The sequence below is a fragment of the Bombus impatiens genome, unplaced genomic scaffold (assembly GCF_000188095.3).
Source record: "Bombus impatiens unplaced genomic scaffold, BIMP_2.2 scf_0095, whole genome shotgun sequence".
Lineage (NCBI taxonomy): Eukaryota > Metazoa > Arthropoda > Insecta > Hymenoptera > Apidae > Bombus > Bombus impatiens.
Window position 1 is genome coordinate 403,240 of NT_176514.1, and position 22,137 is coordinate 425,376.

At 36.6% G+C, this 22,137-nt stretch overlaps 2 protein-coding genes across 4 annotated transcripts in view; both read left to right on the top strand.

Moving 5' to 3' along the window:
- LOC100740609 (furin-like protease 1) overlaps positions 1–22,137 on the top strand; it is a 220,670-nt gene that overhangs the window by 177,524 nt on the left and 21,009 nt on the right. For 2 of the 3 annotated variants that reach the window (XM_012394588.3, XM_012394587.2), the window contains exons 2-10: positions 6,606–6,827; positions 7,201–7,329; positions 9,166–9,331; positions 9,528–9,700; positions 17,821–18,238; positions 18,314–18,431; positions 18,953–19,034; positions 19,285–19,495; positions 21,184–21,921. In XM_012394588.3, the coding sequence (XP_012250011.1) occupies positions 6,606–6,827; positions 7,201–7,329; positions 9,166–9,331; positions 9,528–9,700; positions 17,821–18,238; positions 18,314–18,431; positions 18,953–19,034; positions 19,285–19,495; positions 21,184–21,921 (2,257 nt within the window). The remainder of the gene's footprint in view (positions 1–6,605; positions 6,828–7,200; positions 7,330–9,165; positions 9,332–9,527; positions 9,701–17,820; positions 18,239–18,313; positions 18,432–18,952; positions 19,035–19,284; positions 19,496–21,183; positions 21,922–22,137) is intronic. The other variant, XM_012394589.2, reaches the window with a different exon arrangement.
- On the top strand, positions 2,856–5,268 carry LOC112214163. Its single transcript, XM_033318409.1, has one exon. The coding sequence runs from the start codon at positions 3,395–3,397 to the stop codon at positions 4,895–4,897; it is 1,503 nt and encodes a 500-aa protein (XP_033174300.1). The 5' UTR covers positions 2,856–3,394; the 3' UTR covers positions 4,898–5,268.

The following is a 22,137-nucleotide window of genomic DNA, read 5'->3' on the forward strand; positions in this document are numbered from 1 at the left end:
GGGGGGGGGGCTGAAAATGATCCGGCACTAAAATTCGCTCGAACTATCCCTACCCATTTAGGTGCATTTACGTGGAAAATCAATGTCCGCGTCGATCTCCGATGTGGAGTCGCTGCATACGCGTTCGGAACTAGTTCTTTTGATAAACATCCCACGATGTACCACGATAAACATTCCAATTTGGAGTAATTCGATTAGTTAATTAGGCCATCTCCTATAAATAATGAGAATATTCGGAGAGATCAGAGAAATTGGAGAATGGCGTAGGGAAAATTGAAAAGTCAGATTGATAAATTACTAAGTTGTTTCATAATTGATTTTGTTTTCACGAAAAAATAGAATGAACTACAGAACTCAAATAATAATAGACGAAGGCATTGTTCTAAATTTACAGCATACAACCGACTATTGATCGTAAATCAACGAAGAAGTTAGAGTAATCTTGATGGTTCGTGTATTTCCAGAAATAGAACATGGAACCCACTAATCAGTGTCATCGTGCTGATGGTATGGACTAGAAAGCTATTCCTAATCAATTAGCTCTGCTGCCATCAAGATCGAACGTTGTACATACATCCGCGTTCGTAAGTATCGGGACATTTTCGGAAAGTCGGATAAATCTAATTAATCATTCACAAATTGTACAAGTCTATAAGATAATGGTTATTATTAATGGCCGTCAGACAATATAGAAATATTTATGAAAAGAATACTAGACATTTAAATAATGCTATAAATTATTTACATTATTGCTTTCAACTTAGTATTGATAGTATCTGATTATAGATTTATGTCCGCGTTAAACAATATCTTTTCGGAGGTTCGATACAAAAAATCTGAAAGAACGTAGCCGAAGGTTCGTATAGTTAATTCCAAGTTCAACGGTCACCATGACTCTCCATATTGTATGCACCAACACGAGACTGTCGTTAACGAAGCTGATTTGGTACAGTGCCATCGATGTCGTAATCAATTCATTCTGTCGATATGACGTCGCGACACAACTCGGTGCTGTTCTAAAAATTATAATACAACGAATCTGTGCTATTATGTTTCGAAATTTTCTGTATAAAGTTAACTATTGTTATAACGCTTAATTATCCTTTCCCATATTAATAATTTTGTTTTTTTTAACCATGGTACCTATGTCTTGTGTCTTAAAATTATTAAAAGGGTTAATTATATCTTTCCATTTTTTGATAATATTTTTTCTTTCTTTTTCTTTCAAAGCACGAAGACAAATTTTCCGATCTTCACTCGACCAAGGAATACCCTACTTTGTATATTTCATATATTTTACATACTAAGTGCATTCTGTACAATCTCGCACATTGAAATTTTCCGCACATACATGATAAAACAAGCTTAGCCGTCTAGTTATCACTATTAACTTGCAAAACGAAATTTATCGGGGCATGCCTTTACGGAGAGTTGTGCAGCCACGTAAGCCAAACTGGCGATGAATCAGATCGATCAGTGTCTGCGTATGTCTAGCCACATATCGAAGATGAACTTGCATCTCGGAACTAAAGCAATCTAGCATTGGATTCCAAAACGTCCTGGAGGCGGAAGTTCTGGCAGAATTTAACCGTCCAAAGCAGGTGTATACCCAAGGAATTTCGGTGCATTCAGTGTCAAGACTTCGATAATTTGATTTTATTTAATTTCCAATGAATAAAACAGCCAAACTTTAAATTATTTAGTATCGATAAAATTTACTTCGTTCGAAAAATTGTTTTAAATAGGAACGCCGCGTGATGATTTGATATAGGTAATAAATTAATTCTATTATAAATTACTTTCTATAAATAGCTAAGCTCTATAAATAAACAAAATATTCAAAAGTAACGTATTACTATGTGTATATAACATTTTCTTCGATCTGAAGGTATAAACGAATAAGTACCATTCGACCATTCGTATCTACCATGATAGTGTCCAAATTTTAGTAGTAAAATTATCAAAAATCATTTGTTCTTTCATGAGACCATTATGTTACGGTAATTAAATTTGAAGATTATGTTACGCTAAAAAAAACGAAAGATATTTACCATTGAGTAAAGTCCGACAAGTTACTGCAAAGAATTGCACGAGCAATTAACCTCAAAAGCAACAAAATCTACGCTGATATCCTCCCCGGCTCGAATGAGGAATTGTAATAATGATAAGGGGCGAGTAGATAGATTAAGGTAGTAATTAGAAAGAGAACCAACCATAACAGGATAAAACAAAGAAGAAAGAAAGATGTAAGGTCTTGATGTAAGATACATCAACGATTCATCGTAGGAAATGTTGAGACTTTTATCCCGAAAGGTAAAGATGTTCTCCGCATCAAAGAACGCGAGAAACGTCTTGACTTGGCAGGATCTCCTCTCAAATCCATCGAGATGCTCGAAAATGCTTTGCAATTAAACACAGATTTGTTCGACAAGTATACCGGTAGCAAAAAGAGGAGGATCAAAGACGTTGTTCTTGCGCAACATTTTAAACGGAACAGTTTATTTTACTTGAAATATTCCATTTTATGCAAAAGATGAATCATTAACAAATATTTATCCGGAGAGATATTACGTTCAAAGATCTTTTCTCTTTATAGATATATTTTTACTCTAAGCACTCGTTCAATTTATGTAGAAATATTGAGATCAAAAGATAAAGATGAAAGTAAAAAATACAGACATGGATGTTATTGAGAAGGAAAGAAATTCTATATTACTATTTCTCCTCCTTCAGATAAAAATGTATCTTTGTTTTTGTTTTCTTTCGTGTTTTTATTTTTAAGTAAAGAAAACTTTCATTTGCATTTATAATCATTTGGAAACGAATAGTTTGTACAATTATTTTATTTTATATTTACTGTACTTTTATCTTTTGATTTATCGATACCTATTATGACCGACAGATTTCTTGGAGAATAAAATTGTCGGTAAGGAGAATAAGAAACATCCAGCCAAAATGGGTACCATCCGACGAAGTAAAATATTCGGAAAATACTTCAAAAGAGAAAGTTGGAGTACATTTGCCTAGAAACAAGTTGCAGGAAGTAATCGATTTCTTTTCGAACAGAAAATTCTCTGCTATAAAGATATTGAATAACTCGTTGAAGCTTGCTTTCGAAAAATACTCGACTCTGAACAGGTCTATCGATATCACCGTTGATCCTCAAGATCTCATTCGGATCAAACGACAAATTGTTCCAATAAGAACACACCTGTCTACTGACATTCTAAATCAAACGATTCCTACTTATCTGAAACGATTTAGCAACATACCTGCGATTAATTATACGAAAAGAAACCTATTCTTCAAACTTGTCAAAAGAGGATCCAATGGAAATAAACAGCCCCCGAAATCGGACTGTCAAGAGCAACGTTCTCCTTCGACAAAACCAAAAATGGTTTTCAAAAATGATCAGAAACTTCGGATACAAGAACGTTCCCAAACATGTTTCCAGCAAGGTTCGGAAGATCATCGTCAAAATGACGCACAAAATGTACACTCTGAGTATTCTTACTCGATACAACAGACAAGTCCATCGTATTTTAATAAACCTGAAAGATACAGACATTGCCGAGAAGAATCGACAAAACACTCCGACGATCGTAAGAAAGTGAGGAAATGTGGGAAGGCATCGGTGGAAGATTTCGAAGATCGTAAGAAGTCGGCAGAAAGCGAAAAGCTGTCGACGAAATGTTTCGAAGAACATAAAAAATTGACAGAGGCCGATTGCCAAAGAAGCTCAAAAGATTTCGAGTACTACAAGCAACGTCAATTTGATCAAACGAGAAGCAGTAAGGTCTTCCATGCGTATGATCAGGATGATAGAAAATCACCAGTTCAGAAGGCGGATAAAAAAGAATCAAAAATTTTATCGAAGATGGATAGAATTATGGTTTGCGTACAGAAACATAGTTCCGACATAATTAAATCGTTTTTACCCAAGAGAGCAGAGAATTTAGAGCAAAAGAATTCCAGATGCTCGAAAGACGCATGCAGTAATTCATCGAATTTGCACGAAGATATTCTCCCTGACCCAGCACCACCAAAATCTATTCACTGGTCTGAGAAGATGAGGATAAGCCAACACAAGAAGAAACATAGCCCTCCTATCTGTCCCTCTCCCATAGTATTTATTCCCCATCAACAATCGAGTAAAAAGAAGCTAAAAGCCGAAGTATCTCGAGATCTGCAAGCTGGGGGATTACAACATTCATCTACGAATTCGCCTTCATGCGTGGAATATCGAACGAAACGTGGGTCCAGTAACTCTCGTTCATCCACGCAGGATAGTTACTTGTCTCGAAAAACGAGATGCGATGATGGTGACAAAAAGTGCTTTTCCACCAGAAAATATACGAAAAGTCAAACATCTTTCGTTGCATATAAAAGTGGCTCTTGTGAGAAGTCAGAAAACCCGTGTCAAGTAGAAAACGTCAACGATTCGAAAGGTGATGTATCGAGTTTGAAGTATGGCTTGAGTAAGCGTCCCAATCCAAAGGAGATGCAGACTACTTACATGAATCGCAAGCCAGACGAGGTTAAAACGAGATCTTTAAAAAAATCGGAAGAGACATATTTGCCCATTCGAAAAAAGCGAAAGTGTTTCAAGGGAACTGGTGAATGGAAAGAGCAGAAATATCAAGTTCGGTTGAAGATTTTTAAATCGAAAAATGGCTTGGATCCATGTTCACCTACAGTGATCGAAGTGAAACGCAACGATCGTTCATTTATAGAGGAAATAAAGAGGCCAAGGTTAAGCCCGGTGCATCGTGAAATTTCCAAGTTACTAGAGCATCCGTGTAATTTCAAGTGCTGTCGCCTCAACGATATTGTCAAGACTAAGAAACGTATAAAGAAAGGAAAAGGAAAAGTTACAAAGAGGAAAAAATGTCCGTGATCTCATGATTTCTAAATTATCAGTTTTCTCGTGTATTAGTTTTCTGTAAACATATTCGTTAATGATAATTGATATGATAATGGTAATTGATAACCATATTTTTAATCTTTCGTTTAACTCATAGAAATTTTCCGTATCGATTTTAATATAGCTGCAACGACATGCCAATGTTATTTCAACAGTTGCCTTACTACAAATTGGGTTATAAAAAAATAGGGATGAAATAAATATCTGGAAGTAACAATACAAACGTGTCTTTCAACTCGATAGAAGCAGGCGAAACAATAGTTCCATCGTGGAATGTAAGCTACATTCTTCAAACAAAGAATGTTCAGCTTGAAAAAATGCAGTGCAAGTTGTCACCGGGAAAGAAGCAGTAAGAAGCTCGCCTGCAGCAGCTGTTGCCAACTTTTCACATTTATCATTACCCTACACCATATATCTTTACCGTTGCATATCGCCATATCGGGGGCAAACTTGTGCATCAAATAATCTTGCTCCACGAGCAGCTTAAATTTTTCCCCTGATACAAAAATATGATGAATACTTTGTCCTTAATGAAAACCGCAGAAAATATACGACGCACCCATTTTTCCTTCCTTTTTCTAACGATTATCAGCAAAATTTGTAAACGGCTGTGCATATAAGAAAAGCGTTTTGCGGTAAATAGAAAATTTGTTTTAACGAGAGTTCTAACTTCTGGACATTGGTCTTTACTATCTCGAAACTGCGATTAAGGCTTCGTTATTTCGTTCAATAATAAAATTTATATTCTAACATATCGAATGAAATATTAATTAATTGATAACAAAATTGATATTTTCCATGATTTTATAACAGACTCGAATCGGAACCACCCATTGTTATTTATAACTTTGGTTTTATTAGTTATTTGTAATTATAATTTATAATTATTTGTTTTTAATAACTGTTTTCAATTATCTCTATCAATTATTATTTTCTTTATCTTATTTACTGTGTTCTTTATTCACCTACTTTATTCATCCTATATTCTTTATATTTAATGTACTATGTGATGTTTCCTATTAATAAATATTTACAATATATTTACGATGTGTACAATATAAACGAGATATGTAAATTTCGAAAAATAGCTGCAGACGTGAAATTTAACTAATCGCTACATCTATTATTGTTATCACCGAATTATTATGTATTGTGCCATGATTGTACCGTAACCAACCACAGACCATCGAGTCGTAACTAGTAGTCCACTACTTCTCGTTTCGACAACCAAGCGATGTACACGTATGTGGTACGAAATGAAACATCACCGATCAAATCTAAGTAAACTATTCTCCGTTAAATTACAATAATAGCAAATATTCTAGCCCATATCGAAAAGTTTCAAATGTTCAGTCATCCTAAATGTTAAGTAATCTTTACTTATATCTCTTTCATTTTAGTTTTCGAACAAGTTAGAGTACAAACCTCGATAAATATTATCTCAGTGACTAAAGACGTATTCTCATATATTTTCGTTGAAATACATTGATTGAGCGAAACAGGTGAAACATAAAAGGCAAATTATGCTTCATATAAAGCAACTAGCCGGGACTCGCAAACGGTATCTCGTATTGAAATTCGTTCGTTATCGTTTGGTGCATTAAGCGAGAATAGTTGTGAGTAGAAAAGGCTGCGTGATTATCACACGAAGATATTTATGTGAAATTGTTCTTTGTTGCAGATAGTAGACGATTGGTACCATATGGTGCACACGTCAGTGGTGAAGAGGTCGGCGGAACCACATTTCGGAGTACAAGGGAGGCTAATAGAAGACCGCAGAGTGCGCCGAGCGGAGCAGCAGCGAGTGAAATCGCGAACGAAACGGGATCTGATAATCAAACGCGGTCCGTCCAACCTGAAAACCGTTCTCAATGACGAGATGTGGCCTCAAATGTGGTACTTGGTTAGTTGAATCAGATAAATCTCATTTCTTTCCTCTCGCTGAATTGATCGAACGTGCACGGAAAATTAAACAAAGGCCTATGAGATAAAAATACTTTATTGCTTTGTCTCTTTCTACGATTTTTTTTTTCAATCGAATTTCAATTTCGTGCCAAATTTTTGTTGACCAACGGTAAATATATTTTGTTAGGTATGTAAATTAAAAAAATTCAATGTATATTTAAAGAAAATTACAATTTCGTTCATGAATCTCGTAACATGTAAATATGCGTACATTATGCATATTATGCATAAAATAGAAATTTTTTAACTTGTTTACGTCGAAAGATTGAAGACAAACGTATTAAAATACGATTATCGATAATTGGTTATAGAATAGGGGAGAGGGGTTAGATATGAACGTGCAGGAAGCCTGGGCTGAAGGAATTACGGGACGCGGAATCGTGGTCACGATCCTTGATGATGGATTGGAGAAAAATCATCCTGATCTCTATAAGAACTACGTAAGTTCCATTACTTATTGTCTTAATCCAATAAAACGCTTGATAAAGAAGATAATTCGAGAAAAGAACTCAATTCTTTGACACGACAAAAATTTATAATCTCTAAAGCAATTCTAGAAATAAAATTCTTAACAACTACAGTCACATTTAATTTCACCGCGGTACAACAGAAAATGTTCAATCTTTTCACTCGTAAGAGAGAAAATCAGTTTTTCAGCAATTTAACAGGGTACGTTCCAATTTACACAAAAGATCGACAGGTTCCACGAAGCAAACAGAACAGACAGGACGAACCGAACCCTACAAAATGGAGGGCAGACAGATTTCGGAATGGTGCCAAAAACTATACCTGTATTTAGAAACTCTCGTCTATTCCATATACTAAACGTCTATTTTCATCTAACTGCAACGAATACAACGTTGCAGCAAGAGAAATTATCGTAAAGAAACGTGTTAGACACAACGAATGATATTCGTGGGAACGACAGTGCGCCATAAATGTAATAAGATTTGTGCATTCGCGATTACAACGTATGCAACGCTCTTCTTGCTACGCTACAACGATTCACACAAAATTCTTTAAACGCAGTTTGCTCTTTAACCATTTATACATATAAAACTCTCCTGCTTCTCTATTTCTCGTTAGTGGACTGCAGGAAGCAAGTTTGTGCCACGCTACCGAAATTGTCGAAGTTGCCAGCGGAGTACTAGGAGCCATACATAGAGTCAAACACTAGACTTAAACCGCACGAGAGAAACGCGTATGTTTACTAGTGAATGGCCGGGGTTAATAAGGCAACCACGGACAAACGTGTATCGAGCTCCACAATTTCCCAGTAGATACAGATCTCCTATAATCAGACATAGTCGGCGGTAATCGATATCGACCCGTAAGAGATACGTGTCGTCAATGAAATTGAAATTTTCAATCATTTAAAATATCACATTTTTTACGATTTTGTTGAAACGACGTTTAAAATTCTTTTACGATATTTTAGAAATTATTGGGTTACATAGCTGAACCAAACAACTCTTATACCTACATATCAAAACAAGCGATTCAAATTAATCAGTTAAATTCCCTCGACTTATTTCCACCATATTCCCTGTTTTCTCTTTTTCTGACTTTCCTATGTGCCTTCAGTTTGCACAGCTCTTCCGATCTTACCTCTTGCAAATTTTTGTCATTGTTTTTTAACTTCTGCTCTCTACTTTCCTTATATTCAATGGGTGATGTATATTTGTATGGTTAGCACTCGATTTTTTGGAAACCGCATTTCGATAGAGAATATCCAAGATGAGTGTAAATCTATTTATTCGTATAAATGTAAAATATCGAATCTTCATGACTTTGTAACTCCGTCGCGAGAATTATTTAATCGATTGTAAAAAAAATATTATATACGAAAAGAAACGAAAAACCGTAGTACTAAACTCGGAACTTTAAAACAATCCTCTAACTGTCTAAAGGAAAAAGCAATTACATCGGGCCTTGTAGGAAGTCGATATTCACTGGGAACTTCGTAAAAGTGCAGCCAAGTTGTATTCGGTAATTACAGAAGTAGTTCACTTGATATTAATTAAACATCTTATCGATTGGCAAGAAGAAAAAGCATCTAATCTCAACGAGAACAGCGGGTGACAATGCTCAACGATTCAACTATACAATAAGCGTTGAGGTTCATGATCTTAAAAATATCGCAAGATATTAAACCAAAGATTTTATAAATTTTCCGAAGAAAGTATATTTCTTCTGTATTTAAATCGTTACAACCTATACGGTAGAAAAAGAATACATGATTCACTCAAGAATAATCGAATGAACGATCTTTCTAGGATCCACAAGCGAGCTACGACGTTAATAATCATGATGAAGATCCCATGCCAAGATACGATGTTCTAGACAGTAATCGACATGGCACCAGATGCGCCGGTGAAGTGGCTGCAACTGCTAACAATTCCATGTGCGCGGTGGGAGTTGCATTCGGAGCTGGTGTCGGGGGTAAATGTATTCAAAAAACGGATTTCAGCTATTTTCGGTTATTTGAAAAACCGGTGCAGTATTTTGAGAGAAATGAAAAAAATGCGTGTATTTCTGATAAAACTGGACATATTAAATAACGAGATATTAAAAAATAAACCAATCCAATTCGGGATGAGTAATTTAATTAAAAGGATTTAATTTTTTATTTACGTAGGAGTAAGAATGTTGGACGGAGACGTGACAGACGCTGTCGAAGCGAGGTCTCTGAGTCTAAATCCCCAACACATCGACATTTATAGTGCCTCCTGGGGACCGGATGACGATGGAAAAACCGTCGATGGTCCTGGTGAACTTGCTACTAGAGCTTTCATCGAAGGAATCACAAAGGTTGGTAAATTTTTTACACTTTACAAAAATCTTCAGGTCTTCAACTACTAGTGCCGTACTTGGAATCGGTAACGAAAAGTTTACAAAACGATAAATAACTCATACGACACGAAATTATTCCTTGTTGTTTTTTCCTCTAATTTCTGCTCCAATTCTTCCGCGTCGTTCTCTGTACCACGCTATAATAAATAAGTCTCGTTGCGCGTAAAATTGGATCCTTTATTCTCACGTTTCATTAAAACCCTATGAAATACATTTGTTACGTTGTTGGGAATAGACCAAAAGTCCTGTACAATCGATAGCTTTGGAAGGTCCGCCTCTCGGATAGAAATTTCCAGGAATCTATCTCCTAGAAACATCTCTTGCGTGTTTCCGCAGAGCGACGACTGGAAGGCAGATAGTACTTCGTTGTTATCTCGATGCTACATACTTAGTAGTCGCTCGAAAGCAGACTCTGTTCGATTACGTTTGCTAGAGGAGACACGAGGATGTTTTATCTTGTGCCTTGGACAAGGAATTTCAGCATGTCAGCCGATTTGCATCGAAATAACACATAGATCGTTAGAATAGATATATGTTCATCTATAATTAAGACAGACGATTCAGGAGAACGACTCGACATGATACGACGAGACGCGACGCAACGCGATGATAGGGAACGTTTAACGAAAATAAATTCCGCTTAAACGGAAAGTCAGGTTCCTCAAGGATAATTAAGAATTGTAGGAAAAAGGTATGACAATATCTAACTAGTATGATTTGATGACTAATTAAAAAGAAAGTACTTTCGATCTAGAACAGTAATCTACAATCTTTTTACTATACAGAGTACCCCGGAGGATAACCCTCGATTAACCCCGAATGGTTAACTTATGACAAAGAGCAGTTTACTTAATTTTGACAAAGGAAAAGTTGTAACATTAAAATGCACTTGATGCTATTTATCTTGCATAAATTTGTACATAAATTTATTACTACAAGATACAAAAGTCTACTTTCAAACTTGTGTACTAAAGAAAAAAAAACATAAATGTGATACTTAGCAATCCAAATCTTCAACTAACTCACAACGGATAAGTATTTTTATTAACTAAATTCCAAAATGTTTTATCATTCTGATGTGATCTTAATATTATATCATTTCTTATATTTGTAATTTCTAATTTCAAATCTTCCGAGCTACTAATTTGGAAATAAGCTGCTATTTTAGTAGATACATCTTTGTCTGTACAGGTGAAAGAATTTGTGAAAACTGTCAAAAATGAATCCAATTCAGAAAACTCTTGAAATCTAATACCAAATTCTTCCATGAGGTGCAAAATGAGCAAAAAGAAACATTACTGTTAATACAATTTTTGGCAATATTTTTCAAATTTGGAAAATGAACTAAATTGTTTTTTGAAAGATGCCATTTTCAAAGTATCAATTTTTCTTTGAACGAATTTATTGCACTTATCATTCGAGCGATGTGATGATTTCTGTCTCGAAATATTAAATTTAATTCGTTAAATTTTTCTATAAAATCAGTACGAAATCCAAGATCAAAAAACGATATTTTGTTTTCTAACTGTGGCCAAGATTTATTACTCTTGAGTTAATAAATTTAGAAATCTTTAAAGTATTTTTCCTCTATGAAGTCATCGCTCTTCCATGCGAGTAAAATCATTAAATTCAGCATTCTCTTCTTGTAAAAGTAATTTAAATAATCGGTGTTACATTGATGCAGCTCTTATCGAATTTATAATTTATAATACTGCCTATATGACACGTTGAAGAGGTATTATCTTTGCACATAACGTTTCTTGGTGTATTATGCAATGATATGACATAAATCTGAAAAATGAACGATCTTGTTTACATAACGCGATAAATCCTTGTTTTGTTTCTCCCATTGCCGGAACTCCGTCGATTGTAATCGCGGTCAACTTCTATAATGGTAGATTATTTTCCTCCGCGTATTTTTTGAAAACTGCTAAAATATCATCTCCCCTTGTTGGCCTCACTAAAAGTAGAATCTTAAGAAATTCTTCTTTCGTAGTAAAATTATCGAAAACAATAATTGTCGTCTTCACAATTAATTGAGAAGTATCCGATATATCAGTAGACTCATTTAATTGCAACAAAAAAAAAAGTAAATATAAAAGAGTAAATGTATTCTTCTAAATCCTCTTTCAACTTTGTCTCAATATCAGTTGCAGTAATTTCGATTCATCGTATTACTGCTCCCGCCGATAATTCGATTTTATTTATTGCTACCATTATTTCATTTTTAGTTTTCTACTCATCAAAAATTGACTCAGAAACCAACAACATGGCTTCTTTTACTAAATTACCTTCTAAAACTAGTTTCTTTTTCTTTATCGATAAGTAAAAAGTTTTAAAAGAGATAGAAAAGGTTGCTTTCTTCGACCGTGAAGCAGGTTTCGTAAAAACGTTTCATTGTTTAGCTAAGTTCATTTTCATCACATAAATTTCTTTTTTCTAATTATAGAATTTATCAGAGAATTTTTATTACAGTTTTTATGAATAATGTTGAAATGCTTCACTATGTTACATTTTTTAGGAACTACAACAATAAACATGCGTACTTCCCCTAAAAGAATATAAAACCAAATTGTTCTTCTCACCCAATATTAAAATGATATGCCTTTTTCTTTTTATTTATGTAAGTTTTAAAGTATTATGAAATTGAAAAATATAGTAGAATTATTAGAAATAACACAAACTGATTATCACTTTATCACTATAAAGAAGAAATAGAAAAAAGACTATTGTTCTCAAGCTCCTTTATTTCTTTCTTTTATTTTTATCTTTCTTGTCAGGAGTTCATTACAGATTATCTTAGATTTTCTGAACCGCTTACTACGTCACGTGAAATAGTCCGTGCGACGTCCTTCATTGTCTGACAATCAAGGCCCAAGCACCATTAGACAGACCTTTAATAAACCTAAGGCCACCATAAACTGAATCTTATTAGCTTGCAGGAACCTTTAATCCTCCAAGTATTTTCGGTTTATGGCTGGTACTTATAATAAAAAAGTCCTTAGGTTTGTTGCACGTTCTTACAAATTACGAAGAAAGCGAGTAGTTACCTAATAGGAAAAACGAATATTTGTCTAATGGAAAAGCTGGTTTTTTTCCATAAACAATGTCGCCCATGAGCCACATTGGTAGGAGGCTTCATCCTCCTATCTTCATTCCTAACGTTGGTCATAACCAATCGGCATCGCGGATCGTTACCCTCACTTTCCTGACGAAAAGTGTAAGCAACGAATCCGCGTTCTTCGTTCAAAGGGCACACCCATTCCGTAATCATATAAGAACGAACTTCACTTCTTTTACTACACTAGGAGTCAACTTGTTCTCACGACGACAGGACAGTCAACTTGTTCTCATACCTACACAGCAGTCACTTCGTCTCTATACTTGATTTCTAGACATATTCCACGGTAACTTTCAAGTAACAGTCAAAGCTCATCAGTTAGTTCACATCAGCTCGATTAAAAACACAGTTCAAGGAACCTCAAGAGTCAGAAGTCAACAAGTCGAAGACAGTCAATCGACAGAAGATACATCATCACAGTCGCCAACATGAAAGGAGTCACAGTTCGTACTCATTCGTAGTTGTCATTTCACATACGCAACCTTGTATCACATTGAAGTTGTTGAATCATTCAAAATATATATTAACCTGTTAATAGCAGCGTTATGTTCACTCAACCCCCCTTATTATCCCACAAGAAATAAGGGTTGGTACGATTCGTGGCGTCGATTAGTTAAATCGTAACAGGAATTTACGACTCCCGTAGGCGCGCTTCTTCGAGATCGCGTCTCCCCACGAATGTTCGAAAGTTCGCTATCGCTTCGCGTTTCCGAACTATCTCCCACAGCACGTCAAAGTGCAATCGGTCGCGGGCCATCTCAAAGATCGGTTGCCGACCATTGAGATAGGCCGAATCGAATCGCCGATTGGTGGTGATTGCCCATGATAGTGCACTTAGGTGCCCGCGAAATCTACGTTACTGACCTCTGTTCTAGAACGTGTGTTACAACTGTTCGCGGAAAGACGTGGTCGTGAGGTAAACGCGTCAGCGAGAGGCGTAAATTCTCGCTACGATTCTGTTAATCGACGCCGCGAAATAGTCGTTCCCCTGTTTCGATTAAGATAACATAGGTGGTTCAATGAATTTAACACTGTATTAACAGATTTACATAAAATAGTATATTTGACAATAATATGATGAACACGCCACAAATAGTTTAACAAGGAATACAGTAAGTATGTTACAGAAAGTCGACCCGACTTTACGATATCTCTCAATGAATTCGTTAGACTATGCGACCTTAATTTTAATCGTCAAACCTCTCGATGTATAACGTTTGGCTCGTCAGAAGGGACTGATTGCCTTTCGATCATTTCTTTGTCTTCTTTGAGAGACGACCCCCACTATGCTCGGGTCACGCCACCGTTCGCTCCTATGATGACGTATGTCGCCTTCTTGTGTGGAAAAAGTAACGGACCAAAATCGACGTTTCTAGATCTCGCTGCTTGGTGACAAGTATGCGCTCGTCGATACATTGTATATGTTCCGTCGGGCAGATAAGACGATCTGCCTGCGACACTGTAGGACCGCGAGCGACGGTTAGAAATACAGCCTGTGGTAAGCCTCGTGACGTAACAACGTGAACACAAATTTATTTACAAAATTATAGTGTTAGGTTATATACAAGATAAAAGCATAATTTTTGTCATGTGTATATAATAATACGATATAAAGAAGATGAAACTAGCCGGTAGAAAACATTCCTGAAGGAAGATTAACGGTATCGATAGGTTGCGAACCTAATCGAAAAATAATTCTTTCGAAATCATTTGCGTTGCCGGGAAAACCATGATACGATTATATCACAACGAGGAAGTTCTTTCCCTAGACCTACCTTAATAGACTCGGTCGATAAGATCAGCCCACGGAAAGTTTCTAATTGGGTGCTTTTAAGCGACTTGTCAGCTTCCGTACCTGCACGCATTACCATTTTATCCTTGCTCACTGCGAAGTAGCCGTAAGTCATATGCAAATATTGAAAGTCGCTTTTGCCCGAAAGAGGAATTCGTTAAAACGGTACCGAAAAGTCAGAAAATAGAAATCTTCGAGGCAAGATTTTCAAAGCTGCGAAAGTAACGTCTCAGCTAGTTATGGTCATGGCACCTTGTAAGAGAACGATTACTTAACCATTCTGTGCATAATACCGATAATAAAGATTACCGTGTTTAGAATTGACCATTGTTTTTTAATTTTCGAATCTGAATTCAATGAGCTTTGGTTTCACTTTATTCGAGGACAGATAACTTTCCTTCTGAACTTTTTAATTGTACAAACATTTAGGAAAAACAGTTGTCTTTTGCGAAATATATATATATGTCGGGTTATGGTTAGAATTTTGGGCGCGTAACAACTCTTCACGTGGATTAGCCATTGTTTTACAAAACCGAGATTATATTTACACGTATATACAAGACTGACAAAGTTTAACGAATATTAGAGTTTAACGAATAATAAGTTTAACAAATAATAAGTCTAATGAATAATAAGCTTAACGAATAGTAAGTTTAATGAATAGTATGTTTTACGAATAATAAGTTTAATGAACGCTATTAACAATGTTCTTGGGTTCAAACGAATCCACGGTCAACGGGAGAACTCCTTACTAAGCGTAGACTAATTTTAGGCGCAAAATACGATTGTTGAAATGATCGATGTGTCACTCTCCAAGGCAATAGCACGAAAGCCAGCCTCGTGGAGATTTTTCTCGCTGTACGATTGCATTTGTTTTCTGTACTCGTTTGGAAGCATCGAGAAGGTTCCAAACGCTGTTGCTAGGCAGTTTCTGCCTGGAGTTTGATTATTAATACAATGTATGTCCCATTATATCGGCACCTCCGAGGCAAAATTACACGTGGCTAGGCCCGCTCCCGAGGCCGTATGCCGCCACAACCACATTTCTCGGAAAAACCATACAACCACTCCAGACCTCCGTTAGGCAAAACATCCATCCCGTGACCGTAGCTACGTTCGGCGACCAATTGTCACCTCGAGCCCAATCTCGCTATCACAAATCTCGAACAATTGCAGCTATGATAAAATCTAGGCTAGAGTACTAGAGGATGTTCCCAAAATTTCCAAGGAAAGGCTTTGGTTTTCCTTTCATCTCCGACATATATATATTAAATTATAATATTTGTTAGCAAGAAAAAAATTTCACAATATCAGTACGTACATATATGGTATTTACAGTACATTTACTACGAAAGTGGAACATTAAGTATTTTAAAAAGACTTTTACTCAAGAAACGTTACAAATTTTCTTTAAACATATAAAGCCCTTAAAACCATACATTTCCTCCATTCTCTAGCGTTGACCATAGAAATAATAGTATAACAAGAATTCTGTAAGAGAAAGAATACTATTATAAATTTTTTCTCTCTGCGAATATTATGTTTGTATTATGAAGCACTGTGTAAATGCTCGTTTTAAAAATGACTGTTGAACATACATTGAATATTCCTAAGCAAACTGTTTTCATTTTGTCGTTCATTTGGTAAATCCTTAAGGAGTCAACGGGCTTATGGGATAAACGTTTATATTCCACAAAAGTTGCTTGTTATTAAATATGCAGAAATAAATTCTCTCTAGAATGAAAGCAAGCAAACACTCGAGGAACGGTACATCACGGGTTGACCGTATTAAGGAAAATTTTTCCTTTTGCCATTCCTTTTCCTTTTACGGAAACATGTATTTCAAGTATAGTTATAGTTATTTGAAATATCTCTATAACAAAGTACTTAAGCTAATACAAAAAGTTTCGTTTGCAAAAAAAAGTATGTGTGTGTGTGAGAGAGAGAGACACATTATATGAGTACTATTTTTATCTTTCCTCATTTCTTTTTTTTTTTTTTTTTTTTTTTTTATTATCGATGTTTCATTTTTCATTCGCATGTTTTATGTGCTTTATTTCATGAATAACTTTATAAGAAATCTCTATTCAAAGAACTACGACATTCGATAATAGTTGAATGTATATATCTTTTTACCTTCCATTTTCGTGTTAATGCAACGATATTTCCCGGTAGTGTCGTAGCCAAATATGAATTTATCTTTCCAGTATAATTACTGTTACTTCTGGATTTAAAGCACTTTTGCTCGATAGGAAGCTAACCGTTAAATATTCATAAAGACAGTTATTGCTAGCGGTAGTTTGCGAAATATGTCATATATTTGAAATAGCTTAAAATTTTCGAGAGATATTTCGACGCAATTGTCGAGACGACAGTGGAATAAATTTCTAACTCGTTCTCTTAAATTTAATAGATTAGACATGCAATACAATGTGTTTAGTTAAAAACGATCTAAAAAAAAGTGATTTCATATAAAAGATACATTTTCTGACAACAATAAAAAATTATCTCTAAAGGAAAAATATCACGAAATCAAAGTGCATTTCGTACTAGTATACTGACTGTAACTACGTTAAAGGAGGTCATCAGGTATGTATGTACTGTGTATTAATAATGAGAGCATATAGTGTATCGAAGTTGCGTTTAACATACCGCCATAACTAATCCAATAATTTCAAGGATGGCCCTTTGATGGTCATAACTGTAGTGATATCGGAAGTGGTGCAAACTTGATATCTAACTAAAAGGAGCATTGGAATTTGTCCTCGTATTAATATTTCCTCGTTAAGAAGGACATATGTTATCGATTTACAATAAAATTATACGTTGTACGTTTTGCTTTGAAATCTGTATAGGTATATGATACACGTGGATACATTTTACATTCAAATAAACAGTTAAAAAAAAACCTATAGATAAATTTCTCCTTCGTGTGTTTCACTCAAAGAACTCATCTTCAGTTATCCATTTATCCAGAACGATTAGATATAAAAAAGCGATTCGATTGGTAAAAACGATTACGCGTAAGTTCGTTATCGAAGAAAATCGAAGACTAAAAGCGTTTTCTTAAGATGAAACGATCAATTGAACCTTTCACAGCGTATGAAAGGCTCTTTGACCAGACGGTTGGTGACGCCTCGCTAAATTCGTCACTTTGATCGTCAGGGTCGCAACGGTAAAGGGTCAATTTTCGTCTGGGCGTCAGGAAACGGCGGCAGGGATCACGACAACTGCAACTGCGATGGTTATACGAACAGCATCTGGACGTTGTCCATCAGCAGCGCTACAGAATATGGTCATGTGCCTTGGTACAGCGAAGCCTGTTCCTCCACTCTCGCTACCACCTACAGTTCCGGCTCATCGGGAGAGAAACAAGTAGTGACCACTGATCTGCATCATTTATGCACGAGCAGTCATACGGGCACGTCTGCATCGGCTCCCTTAGCTGCTGGTATCTGCGCTCTCGCTCTCGAGGCAAACAAAGAGCTAACTTGGAGGGATATGCAACACATTGTCGTCAGAACAGCGAAACCTGCCAATCTTAAAGCAATAGATTGGGTAACTAACGGAGTTGGAAGAAACGGTAAGTATTTGAAAAAATATAAGTATAAAGTACGCATTATAGTCTAATTTAAAAATTTGTCCAATCTTTGTTTAGTGAGTCATAGTTTTGGCTATGGGCTGATGGATGCCGCTGCCATGGTTCGCTTGGCCAGAAGATGGCGAACGGTACCGGAACAACACAAATGCGAGGTTTCAGCACCACATATGGGCAGGTTAGCTATTTTATGCATTACGACTATTTGAAACGTTCGAATGAGTTTTCTTAGAAAAATTTGCAAAATCCAACGGAAGGGAGAAACGTAATTTCCTTCCGAGATTATACCTTCTTTCTTCAATAAAAAGACGATTTACTGAAAGTTAAGTCACCGAAAAATATGAAATACAATTTAGAAGCCAGTACTTTTGTGAAATAAATGACTATTTGAGACGTGACGGTGCAATTCGATTCATCACTATTTCTGCCACGTATTGTTCGCTTTGCGTTACCGTGATAACGATAAACTGATCCCAGGAAATAGCTTCTGCAACACGTGCACCCGATTTAATACAGACGATTCCAAAGACCATTCGCTGTCGAAATGAAAACGAATTTTATCGACGATAAAAATAAGGTGTATGATTATTTTTCTTAACCTAGTCGACGAAATGAGAATTTAAAAGAAAGGAAAAATAAGGTTGTGGAATTCCCTGTCTTCGTTTCTACAGCTGACCTAAATTTCATATGTACGCACAGGCCAATACCACCAAAGAGCCAGCTAACTCTGGAATTGCACGTCAAGGAGTGTAGCGGCGTTAATTTTCTCGAGCACGTGCAGGTAAGTACTGTGTCACTCACATAAATAGAGTGTTAATTAATAGTTTTCCTCTGGAATGCTTTCAATCACGTTTAGACGTGAAATTACTCTAAATTTTTCTATGCGCACGTACCGCACTTCATTCACAAAGTTTCAAAAAGAATATATACATTTAAAATTATTGAATATTTATGTGACAATAAAATCATTGCTGGAACGATTAGATAAATTGTTGATCGTTATAAATATTCGTACGATACATTTTTTCTAGGCAAAGGTTTCACTGATGGCCTCGAGGAGAGGAGATCTTCAAATACAGCTAACATCTCCGCAAGGTACAAAGAGTACTCTCCTTGCGAAAAGGCCTCACGACATCTCAAAGGCTGGTTTCAATCAATGGCCATTTATGTCGGTTCACACTTGGGGAGAAAGGCCACACGGCACGTGGAAGCTTGAAATCCACAATGAGGGTCGATACCAAGGTAAGTCCATTGTATCCGGCTTTTTGTTCCTTCCTCTCATCGCATACATTTCCAGATACATCTAATGTAACCTCGTTCGGATCAGAAATTTTTCAAGAGCTTATATCCTGTTACGTTTTTCGCAAAGACCAATTACAAATTACGATCTTACGAAATAATAAATCGTAATTTATATTCTCGATTTTCTAATATTAATAACGATTCGTTGTGTTTCCAAAATACATTTACTCTACCCAGTGGTCGGTTTCATCTGTTTCTCACATCCATTTGTCTAAACTTTATTTTCCAAACACCCTCTCTATATCAGATATATTCACGGCCGAGGTGTTTTGCACATCATCGCCGTCATCATTAAAGTAACGCGATAGGATGAAACTGCTGAGTAGGTATCAAAAGTTTTGAAATCTTCGAGAGTCCAGTACCAAGGTAGATAAATACGTTAAACATACCACATCACTTTTAACATGTTTAGAATGGCATGACTTTTCTATGGGTCATCAGGGGATACCCTTATCTGACAGTGTAACATCATTACTGGGCCACCAAAAGCAAAATGTATAAAATAACGGTACGAACTAACACAAGATGAGCGTTTCTTGGGTTTTGTTGTCATCCTAAACGTGTTAAAAATTCCTTACCTTAAAGGATCAACAGTACCAAAAAGATTGAAAAACAATTACAAGTACGATCTTCGGTATATATTCTCATAATAGGACAACGATTCGTTTCACTTGAAATTATAAAATTAACCGTGAAACGCGATATAGGTTGATAGGGTTACATGACCAGATCCGTAGATTCTAACGCCTGGCGTATGCAGTAACATCCAGCTGCTATCTTATCATCTGATCTTGGAAGACGTAAAGGGAATTTCTCGTAAATCATGCACGTGGGACCACGTAAGCTGCTGCATTATCTCCCAAGGGCGTAATTTCCAGTTCGAAGCGTGTTCCCTCGCGGTGGCATTCACCAGCAATGGATCTCATGAACTACTAGGGGAAGTTGACCTTGTGCAAGGGTGAAATCGTCAGAACCACTTGAAGCTAGAAGCCCGTTAAAGCCGATATGTGCATAAAGTTTGAGTTAACGCGAGCTTGTAATCCCATACAGTCTTGTAGTCTGATGTATCCATGCGCAAGATAGAACCTTGCTCTATTATGCCACGTAATATGCAGGATACATTCCAAGTACAGGTATTCAAACCATTACACGTCGCGTTTGCGTTGAGTCCTTGTACATTGCTAGCGAGATCCGCTTCAGCATCGTCGTCGTCGACCAACAACAATATTGTGCCGGCCTCGGAATTGCACCTGTTGGTCGTCAATGATTTTCTAATCCCCAACCACTGATAAGCTCGACTGTACAATATTCTCCCGTAGGATTACTTGCATCACCTGCTTCTGAATCGTTCGAAGAAAGGTGGATCTATATAGACGAAACGTTTTGTTTTTGATGAATAATCGAAAATTATCGTATAATAAATAAGTAATCAACTATTTCAGGTTAGGATGCGAAAAGATTCTACAAAGATAGTGTATAAATGATCAAAAGAATTTAGAAAGAATTTAATAGCTCCTATCTTTCTTACCGTATAATTTATTACCTTTTATTTGATTTTATCACTGAAACTATAATCATCATTTGGAATTTCGTGCTGCATCCTGTTCCGACGACCAACCATTCATCAGGTCGTGCAACGCTCCACGAATGGGCGTTGATCTTCTACGGAACGTCAACGCTGCCCGATCGCACGGAATACGCGTTGTACAATCCTGCCGGGATGAACATACCGAGAAGACCTTTCGTTAAACCACGGGAAACTGTGTTCTCGAAGGCACAAAACTCCCTGATGAGCTCGAAGATCAAGCAGACTCAACATAAGTCGGAGAAATCCGGAAGCCTTAGTCCGCCGTATGTGGTCAATGCGCAGATACAATCTCAGAGAAAGAGCAAAGCGCGTGGTCAGCACAAAAATGGCAAATCAGCCAATAAACCTACGCCAAAGCCCACCGTGCAAACGTTAAGAGGGTTGACAGTAGCCAAGGGACCTAACGTCGCCGGGGAGATTCGTTTAATCACGTCCAGACCCAGAGGAAGAAGCACGCCTAGTCCAATCACTATCACGGTCACCCAGACCAGTCCATCTACCACGATTCTAACCACCAAAGTGACCAGCAGACAAAAAATCGTCGACATAGCGACGGCCTCGTCCCTTCAAAGAGGCCTTATTCTCTTGGAGCCACCAGCGAAACCTGTTATCAACAACGTGCCAGCCATCTTCCAGCAATATCCTAAAATTCAACAGCTCTATCCACTCTATCCCGTCTACGCTGGAGTTAGAGGAGCTGGCCAACAGCACGCAACCAGGGATAAGGGTCTGGAATTGCTTCAGGACGAACAGTTCGATTCGAAGAACTTAGACAAGGGTATTCTTCTTTAGTTGACGTAGGCCTACGTTAACGTAACGAGCAATCCGTGAATGGTTTAGAATGAATTAAAACTCTACTAGGGTAACGATTCCCTTTCGAGATCATTTGCTTGGGAAAACACTTTTAGTGTCAAAATTGATGATACAAAAATTTGAGAACTATGTCTAAGGTGCATGCACCATCCACGGATGCACGTTGCGTGCAGTTTCTTTT